Here is a 9,666-nt window from a genome sequence, read left to right on the forward strand (position 1 = left end):
ACTACGAAAATTACGGACATACATGAGAGGGAGGGTTTAATCAGAAAGTTTGGTTGTTGAGAACTCTATCTTATAGTCCTTCGAATTACACAAAAAAAATATGTGACAAATATATATTAAGAATATCATATTCCTTCAAATATGCATCAAATACTCAGGCTACTACGAATATCATATTCCTTCAAATATGCATCAAATACTCAGGCTACTACGAATATCATATTCCTTCAAATATGCATCAAATACTCAGGCTACTACGAATATCATATTCCTTCAAATATGCATCAAATACTCAGGCTACTACGATATGATATATCATAGCTATTAATAGTTACAAACATATATAGTTGTACTTGTGAATTTCTAATTAATCACACTTACAATTTCGTAAGATCTTTCATCACTTATAAAAAAAGCTCAAAAATATATATATTATAGTATTTATGTGATTTGGCGGTCATTAGTTACAATTAATTACTACTAGTTAATGGATGTAAGTTTCTGGATCTATATGGAAGCATAGTGGTTAATGAGAAGAAGTTCAAGTTCCGTATTCATGGCATAAGTTCCAAACGTACATAAACACACTACAACCAAACATCAAAGGATTTTATATTGCTTTCTTCATTTACACACCTATGCTTTAACAACAATTTCGAAAAGAATAAGAAGCTACCATCGTGTTGTTTTAAGAATCTTGGTATTACATATCATATAACTAAACAAAAAATTTATTTAAAAAAAATTGAAAAATTAACTTATAAAAATTGGCATCATCCCTATAAAAATGTTTTTGAAAAAATATTAATTTTGACTTCTTTATGAAGAGTTTAACGCAGTAAGATGTAAGGTTTACATGCATCTAAAATATAACACACATAGCTACTTATGTTGACTTCACATTACTTAACGAATCTACAATACACCATTCTTCTTTTTTTTTTACATTACTCATTTATATTAACAAATAAAGATATATGAAGAAAACCCTAATTAAATATTGTTGCTGATGCAGCAACAGACGCCACTTAAGAAAGCTACTAATGTCCAAACTTGAATGTGTGTTTGCTTCGTCCTTCACTCTCTATAAATTCACTTCATCCCTTCTCCCTTTCACTCATCAAGTAATATTTTTATTTCACTTCTTTTTAATTTAGAGTTCATACATAATAAGTTGTGAAGAAAGAGAGTTCGTAAAGGAGTTTGTCTTTTGGTTGAGCTAATTCGTTATTATATACATTGTTTTAACAACCACGCTTAATTTTATATTTTACTTATTACCACTAAACATGTGTACTGGAAAATCATCATACACAAAATCCTCACCCAAGGTTATTCAATAATTGGTTACTTTTTCTTTATCAACTTCAATAATTGGTTACTTAATTAGCTGTTACTTTTTTGCACGTTATTTTCACACGTGTATTTCAAAATAGGCATGTTTGTAATAATATTATCTAAGGCAAAGAGAATTCCATATTGACAGTGTTTTTTTTTTGTGTGTGTTTTCAAAAGTTTGGGAAAACATGTCCAACTTCTTCTGTACTCTCCCTGGGTTCCAATGGTAAAGGAATGGTGAGGATACAATTTTCTTTTCCCTTTTTTATATCTATATACTTACTTTGTAGGCATTGACCATTAATCTAATGACCACATTTTCATCAAATGTTCTCATTTTTACTATATATAGTCTATGTTTGGGTTCATGACTAATTTGAAAGAAAAAAAAACTAAAACTATTACAGATTAATCTACGGTTTAAATTATCTAAAGAGGAATTCCTCAAAATACCCTATATAAATATGTTTGGCCTCAAAAATCATTTGATAGAAATAATTAAGTTTATGCAAGTAAATCTGTTTGGCAAAAAACTTACGTACCACCCCCAAAAATGAAGTTGATCTTATTTGTTTTAACAACATGCACATGTAAGAAAATCACAACTCTTTACAGTTCCAGAAAAAGAAACTCAAATTCTATATCCAAGTTATGTAATATGATCTCTTTCTACCAATTATAGCATTGTTTAGTTACAATTTGACGTCCAAATAATTTCTAGAGTTTTAGCAATGCCACAACTGTAAGTATGTTTTCTTTTTCTCTTTTTGCTGTTGTGGTGTGATCATTTCAAGTAAATATTTAATACGGAAAGGCTTCTGTCTCCATTTTCTAGATTAAATTATCTAAATAATAGTGCACGTTACGTTGAGTTCTACTCTAAGTATACTTTATGTCTTACGTACTCGTGAACCTCTCTGTCGAATTTTGTAAAATGATGAGTAAGAAAAAGTTTAGTTTTCGTAGAATGTACATAGATACGATAGTGTCTACAGTGATAAATGTAAACACTCGTACAATGATTTAAGTACCCTAATTATTCACTGAAAAATTCTACTTGTAGACCAAAGTGGAACCACTCAAAGACAGAGTGAATGACAAAGCCAAGGGCAAGGCAGCCGCGGCGAAGGTACCCAAAAATGGAGCTTAATTATATTATCAATTATGAAATTCTTTTTAATAAAACGTTATCACAACAGTTCACAACATTTTTCACTAATTTAATATACAAAATACAACTCTTTATCTTTTTTTTTTTGTATATGTACTGCTCAGTTTACGAAGGTTTATATATTTATAGTAACATTTCTTTCAAATAAGATCGTATTTGAATTCACCGGTTGTAAGATTCGGTCAGCGTTCACAAATCTACTTCTACGATTGACTTTGTTATATTTTCATTAATCAGAATGTTGCAAAGGCACCAGCCAAAGAGAACAAAAAGCCTCTCGAGTTCAAACTTCATTCTGGCGAGAGAGCAGTGAAACGTGCAATGTTCAACTATTCGGTTTACACAAACTTCCTCAATCTTTCTTTCTTTCTCATTATTACTTTTTTAAACCTCCATGGAGCTTATTCATCATCTTTGCAGGTTGCAACCAATTATTATATCATGAAACTGCAGAAAAAACAAGAAGAGAGGTTGCAAAAGGTAACACACACACACACAAACAAAGATGCCTCCTATTAGGCTAAAAGAACAACCTTATTAGCCAATTTAAACCGACAGAAACCGTACTCTTATTAGTTTTGGTCTCTCTTAGGCAGTATCTACTTCTAATCATTTACATAACCAGGACCTGGCTAGTCGACAATTGAAGCCAGATTTATATGAAATGAAGCTAACCAAATTATATAACATTTATAAATCTGGCTAGTCGAAAATTGAACATTCCATGTAAAAACCATTTGAAATGAAGCTACCCAAATTGCTGCGACGAACTTTTCTCAAACCGGTTTAGTTTGGTTTGATAGTAGCCCCTGAATAAAAATCACATCAAGACAGTAGGTAAAAATATAGACCAAACTATTTTCAACTAAAAAAGTGAGATTAGTTGGAACTCGGTTTACTTCATTTTAGGAAGAATTCTCAAATTTTAAGCCGCATTCCTAAATCATGACATATGTAACAGATGATAGAAGAGGAAGAGATTCGTATGTTGAGGAAAGAAATGGTTCCAAAAGCCCAATTGATGCCTTTCTTCGACCGACCTTTTCTCCCACAGAGGTCAGTTTGATCATCATTATATATACTCACTACATTGGAAATTTTATTTTTGTTTCGTATAATAATGTTGTTTTGTAACTAATATATACCCCTATAATAAAACTTCAATATTTTTTCTATGAAATAAATATTTGGGTGTAGATCGAGCAGACCATTGACGATGCCAAAGGAACCAAGCTTTGGAAACGTAAACAGCACCTGTTGGACTTGTGTTTTCAACAACCAACACTATCTCTACCATATAAATCATGCTCATGCTTAAATCGTCGAGTCACTAGCTCATCATATAGAGGCTTTTTCTTATTTTCATTTGAGAAATCTTTCATTTCCAGTTTACTTTTTTATTTGGTTGTCGGCAGTTTTTGTCTTTCTTCTTTTGCCTTCTTCTTTTTCTTTTCAGATGTAATCTTTTGTAATTGTTATTTTCGTAGATTAAATAAACAAGCAAATCTCGATAATATGTAGACAAATATATACAAGTCAGTCAGTCTCATTCGCAGTACATCAAATATTCTAGTGGGTTTGTTGAATTCGCAAAACGACACGCCGACATCATTACTACAAACCACAATAAGCGAAATATATAGAATCGGCATGAAGAGTTCCCAATTATCTGTTTAGATTTTTGTATTTGTACAATAATTATGTGGGTGTGGACTGTCGAAATATGATGGTAGTGAATGGTTACCACTGACTCCGCGGTTTTGTCCGTTTGTGGTTTGGTCCACAGTTTATTTACCATTCAGCTATTGAACGCAGTAAAATGGACTAAAAAAAATATTAAAATTTTGAAAAAGCGGATAGAAAAAGAGAAAGAACGCAGTTGGGAGCAGTCCATGCACACAAGAGGAGTGGTCCAGTCCACAGAAAAGTGGTTTGCTTTTTGACAACCAATCAAATTTTTTTTTCTTTTGAATTTAATTTTTTCTCATATTTGGTCTTTATAATCGGGAGAAACCAAACTACACCATCCACTCCCATCTTTTGCTAGAGACTGAAATACACACAAAAAATTTTCACAACATTTTTATTGTTTGTTCAGCTTTTTACCATAAAAAAACAAAGTTCTAGCATTCATCAAGGTAAAGAATTATCTATTCAAATCATGTAAGTTTATCTTATATATTCACTTATTGATTAGCTGGCTTTTTTTTTTTGCTTCATTATAGTGATGTCTTCTAGGAGAAGAAATACAAATACTGGATCTCAACCTTCTACAAAAATAAGGGTAAATTTCTATAAAAAAAATATTGTTTAATAATTTTTTTCAAAAAACTTAAAGCTTGTTAGCTTATTTTATGATAGATAGATGCTTTATACTAGCCTATTGTGAATATTTATGTATCAATAGTTTATAAGTTTAGATTCTTTTTTTATTATTATTCAGTTTAGAATTTTAAAATATTGTCAAATAATTGATTAATGGTTCATAAATAACTATAATAAATATAACTAATACAGATTAATAAATTTTAAAATTAAAGTTTAAACATATGACATATCTGAATTTCCATTACCACCTATAGACAAGTATTATGTAGTTGACTCAGGGTATCCTAATAAGCAAGGATTTTTAGCTTCTTATAGGTCAACACGAAATAGAGTTGTGAGATATCACATGTCACAGTTCTATACTGGTCCGCCTCCGAAAAATAAGGAAGAATTGTTTAATAGGTCTCATGCATCTCTTGGATCTATCATTGAACGCACTTTTGGGGTATGGAAGAAGAAATAGAGAATTTTAACCGATTTTCCGAGATATGATATGGATATCTAAAAGAGAGTAATTATTGCAACAATGGGTCTTCATAATTTTATTAGAGTTTCAAATTTTACAAATGCAGATTTTGTGGAAGATTTTACAGAAACTCAAACTAAGGATCAATACAATGCATCTTATGAGCTTGATAAAGCAGAGAATGCAGATAGACAACACATGGCGAACATTCGAGAAACTATCGCAATTATGTTATGGGAAAACCAGGGTATTTGATTTTATATTTGGGTTTGTAGTTTTTTTATATTTTCATCTTCTTATTATGTTGTATTAAGAAAATTTAAATTCTTAACAAAATTATAATCATATTTGAAGAATATAATAAAAGTAGTCTAATTTGTCCATCTTTTACTATTTGGTTCATAAAACCGCTTTTTGGGTCCGCTCCGACCGTTTTGTCCACTCTGACCGCTTTACTGCTGTTTTGTTCGCTGTGTCCGCTGTGTCCGCTCCGCTTTGACTGCAGTCACCATTCAGACCCGATATATTTATGTGGGTCAAATTTGGTGGATGGTCATGTCATAGATATGTGTGTGAACTGTGAACTTGTGTTGTTGTAATATTTTTTTTCTCAAATGTTATCTTTATTGATTGATCCAAACAAGTTTATAAGCCCAAAATCAATGCCCAAAGGATTACATCAAAGGAAAAAGAAAGATAACTTTTGTGCTTCTAACGTGTCAATAACAATAACACGTGGTGTAACCATGTTGCAAGAGAAACGATAAAACTTCCCATCATCCTTTGCCGTTGAAAACTCTGATACCGGTGAACACTATTGATGCCAGAAAATGTGTGAAGCATCAATTTTTGGTTGTTTCTCGCTAGAGACTGCTTAAACAGAGAGAATGGATCCAAATACAGGGATTTCAACCCATTTAATTTTCCAAATCATCAAACAATGAGATCTGACAAAATCAGAAAAAGAAAAGAAATTTGATTAATCCACAAAAGCTTCCTCGAATGAAGCTCCATATACATATAGAAAACGCCTACAAGCAATCCAAATATGCTGGAAATACGTCTTCTTTTCATTACCTTTTTGTCATAATCATATATGGTGATTGATTGTAAACCACATATCTTAAGAAACAAAACCGGCGTGAGAATACCCGACGAAAGCCCGAGTCACTCCGGACGGCTAACTATCAGACAACACCGGCAAGGAAGCGCCGACAACAAACACGACAAAGAAGCGCCGACAGTAAACACGGTCAGGAAGTGCCGACAGCAAACACGGCAAGGAAACGCCGTTACCAACATGGCAAGGAAGCGCCGTTACCAACACGGCAAGAAAGCACTGTTACCAACTCGGCAAAGAAGCGCCGACAACAAAACCGATCAGTGTTGCTATGTAAGCCAATCAATATCGGACGAGACACAAGAGAAACCCGAATAATCGGGATCTGATAGCCAGAAAGGGATCCGGATGGCGACGGAAATCAACGACGTTCTTCCTCTCTGAAATATTTTAAAGAGAAGAGAGAGAACCTTCTCGATCACTTTTATCTAGAATTCTAGAATTACTTGTGTTGTTGTAATTAAACGGCGGAAAACTATAAAAAAAAGGAAAAAAAAAGAAAAGCCATTTGGATCTGATTGTTTTTGCCTTTTTGGTATCACATTTAGTATCGTTTTTGTGATCAGTTACAATGAAAACGATACAATTCGCAGACTCTTTTGCTTAGCTCAAGTTTTAATTCGACAAACTAAATCGTAAGTGAACGATAGTATATAGAGATTGAATTCACAAAAAGCCAAAATATCATGTAAAAGATTTTGAAAGTAGATCTTCAAAAACGTAACAACTAAACAACACATAAGAAAAACTGAATGATAGTTCAAGAAGATTAAAACCATTGGCCGTCATAGTATTTCACATTAATTGGGGCATGCAAATAACAAATTGTTCAAGAAACATTAAGAGCCGGTCTAAAGCTTATATCATACTCCCTCTGTTTCACAATATAGAATGTATAGAGAAGTAATTTTGTTTCATAATATAGATATAGGATGTTTCCAACTATCTCTTAAATATGCGTGTTTTAACTAAACATCCTATATTTTGAAAGAAAGGGAGTATGAAACTACCTTTCTTTCAAAACATCAATATAAGGTAGTCTAACCAATTAGAACAAATCAATAAACAAACAAATGCTTTGACGACATCAATAATATATTTGTAACATCAAAATACGTTTATATATAAACTAGTAGTACAAATGCTTCTTCTTGGGTTTTAATAAAATTATCCCTTTGTGAAAACAAAAATATAAACTAGTAGTATAGATAGAAAAAAATAAAAACAGATTTAGGAGTTACATCCCCATGTCTTTTGTGTTTGGGCAGTGTCAATTCTTTACATGGGCGAGCTTTTAAAGAGCAATATTAGTCTAGGAAGGTTCTCAAGAGCCACTGTGAAGAGACCACCAAGAATAAACATTAAAACAAATGCAAAAAATATTCTTCCAATGTACTTGAGACTTTGTTCTCCAATTTCTGGTTTTGAATACTTTGGATCTTTGGAACCCTGCAAAAGCAAACCGCAAAACGCTATATTACCACAATCTGATTTGAAACGGGGGGCTGCAGGGGAAATCACATAACACAGTCAAAGGGATATGAAACCAACACAGGATCTCAAGCAAGAAAACGAGCTGAGAAGCTTATTGTTAGTTATGGTTCTAGCTCCCTTCATTCTACTTAAGCTTTGAAATTGGATAGTATATTCAGTAGAAGTTAGAAGCTAAGGGCAATGGCGATGGTATAAAGTGTTAAGAAATTCGTAAAACAATCTTGCTATGAAGTTACTAACAAAGTCAAGTTAATTACCATTGATATTACAGAAGGAAAGTGCTGTGGTAGATTGTATCTCTCAGTTCCTGCATCAAAAGAAAAGAAAAAAAGGTGAAGAATACCGGATTACAGTCTGAATGATTCTATCTTATCGTTACCATTTCCATTGGTTTTGATGCATCACAAAGTGTACACACAGCAAAATTTTACTAACATTAGCATCTGAATCACCACTGTTATATTTCATCCAAAAACCAAAAGCAAAGTGCTTCTTGTAATAATTCTAAGAATCTGTGAGTTTCTGGCATAACATTCAATCAAGTGCATATTTTCACTAAGTCTACCATCTAGAAATCAATAAGATTCTTATAACTCCATCAGTAAACTAGAGCTCTCATATGGCACCGCTTCGAATATAACAGCATGAGAAGTATTTAAGCACATATGATTTTACTATTTTTAGTTAACCAAAACTAGAACATTGAAACCAATTTTTTTACTCAAAAATCAGACAAGTTCTCGAATCCAAATGCTGAGAACTGACAAGAACTAAATTACCAGGAAAATCAGAATCAACCACTGTCTTCAACTTCCAACCATCTCCGTAACTGACAAGAGAAGCATCATCTCCAAAACTGATGGGCTCTTCACCTTCCCTTGCTGCTTCGATGAAAACTACTCGAGGTTTTAACGAACCAAGTTTCCTATTGATCACAGAGACAGCAAATTTCGCCTTTGTCCCGTTCGTGAATCTGTATTCCTTACCAGAAACTTCACAAAAAACCTCCAGAAACTAGGATTTCCCACAAATCAACAATGTTATTAGCCATTGAAATTTATAACAAACAGTAAGGAGTTAAGGAAACTTACGAGCGGTGGCTGAGAAGGAGAAGCTTCTGATGAGGTATTGTCCGCCATTCGTCCTATACTAGTTTCTTTATGGCTTTGATGACTTAAGAGACTTGATCAGCCAGAATTGTTGCTAACCAAATAGGTACTGCCAGAAGAAGCAAGTAAAGCATATACCAAATCAGATGATTAACCAAAAGAGATGTAATGGCCCATTGATCCAAATGTAATAATTATCCAAAAAACAAAGACACATCTAACCCAAAATCAAGATGCTTGGAGCTTCAAAAAGCCAAACATGAGATTAAGATTACTTCTCAAAGCACTTCACTGATAAAACATTAAACAAATTATTTGATCAGACACACTCGTCTATTTGACAATCTTCACTAAGCCTGTGTTCTGTTCTAACTAAATCATAATAATCTACTCAACGAAACAAAATTATAAGATTGTTCTGTAGATGAAGCTCTAAATCTATTACCCCGGACGAAAATAGGAAGAATTACGAAGGGATGGTTCGGAACATTTTACCAGGTGCTTGCGAGAGAACAATCTCGAAACCCTAAATTATGAGAGGTTCACTTGTAGAAGAGATTGCGAGCGAGAAGTCAAAGCGTCGACGATGTCTGGTTCTGGTGAGGTTCTCGAGAGAGAAAAAAAAAAAAAAAAAAAAAAA

At 32.9% G+C, this 9,666-nt stretch overlaps 2 protein-coding genes and 1 long non-coding RNA gene across 6 annotated transcripts; 1 reads left to right on the forward strand and 2 right to left on the reverse strand.

Moving 5' to 3' along the window:
• On the forward strand, positions 1,126 to 4,052 carry LOC104732635 (protein TPX2-like). The gene is made up of 7 exons (XM_010452199.1): positions 1,126 to 1,331; positions 1,516 to 1,575; positions 2,402 to 2,467; positions 2,747 to 2,845; positions 2,930 to 2,989; positions 3,471 to 3,565; positions 3,707 to 4,052. The coding sequence occupies exons 1-7, from the start codon at positions 1,290 to 1,292 to the stop codon at positions 3,825 to 3,827; spliced, it is 543 nt and encodes a 180-aa protein (XP_010450501.1). The 5' UTR covers positions 1,126 to 1,289; the 3' UTR covers positions 3,828 to 4,052.
• Positions 5,919 to 7,049, reverse strand: LOC104732637. The gene is made up of 2 exons (XR_758938.2): positions 6,381 to 7,049; positions 5,919 to 6,250 (listed from the first exon to the last, which is right to left on the reverse strand). It is a non-coding gene; the product is annotated as an uncharacterized LOC104732637 (long non-coding RNA).
• On the reverse strand, positions 7,511 to 9,656 carry LOC104732638. Of its 4 annotated transcripts, none has more exons than XM_010452201.2 (6): positions 9,522 to 9,656; positions 9,249 to 9,317; positions 9,009 to 9,135; positions 8,697 to 8,931; positions 8,175 to 8,224; positions 7,511 to 7,872 (listed from the first exon to the last, which is right to left on the reverse strand). In XM_010452201.2, exons 3-6 carry the CDS (start codon positions 9,054 to 9,056, stop codon positions 7,702 to 7,704), a joined length of 504 nt encoding a protein of 167 aa, XP_010450503.1. In that variant the 5' UTR covers positions 9,057 to 9,135; positions 9,249 to 9,317; positions 9,522 to 9,656; the 3' UTR covers positions 7,511 to 7,701. The 4 variants fall into 4 exon arrangements, with proteins under 4 accessions (XP_010450503.1, XP_010450504.1, XP_010450502.1 ...); XM_010452202.2 differs by having other exon boundaries at positions 9,472 to 9,656; XM_010452200.2 differs by lacking the exon at positions 9,249 to 9,317.

Source organism: Camelina sativa, chromosome 12 (genome assembly GCF_000633955.1).
Source record: "Camelina sativa cultivar DH55 chromosome 12, Cs, whole genome shotgun sequence".
NCBI lineage: Eukaryota > Viridiplantae > Streptophyta > Magnoliopsida > Brassicales > Brassicaceae > Camelina > Camelina sativa.

Excerpts from the sequence above, each read along its gene's own strand:
- LOC104732635 (XM_010452199.1), top strand. The coding sequence starts at position 1,290 with ATGTGTACTGGAAAATCATCATACACAAAATCCTCACCCAAG. Across the intron at positions 2,468-2,746 it reads GCAAGGCAGCCGCGGCGAAG|AATGTTGCAAAGGCACCAGC; the intron begins GTACCCAAAAAT and ends TTCATTAATCAG. Across the intron at positions 2,846-2,929 it reads GTGCAATGTTCAACTATTCG|GTTGCAACCAATTATTATAT; the intron begins GTTTACACAAAC and ends TCATCTTTGCAG.
- LOC104732638 (XM_010452200.2), bottom strand. The coding sequence starts at position 9,056 with ATGGCGGACAATACCTCATCAGAAGCTTCTCCTTCTCAGCCACCGCTC. Across the intron at positions 8,225-8,696 it reads GGTTGATTCTGATTTTCCTG|GAACTGAGAGATACAATCTA; the intron begins GTAATTTAGTTC and ends CTTTTGATGCAG. Across the intron at positions 7,873-8,174 it reads TTCCTTCTGTAATATCAATG|GGTTCCAAAGATCCAAAGTA; the intron begins GTAATTAACTTG and ends TTGCTTTTGCAG.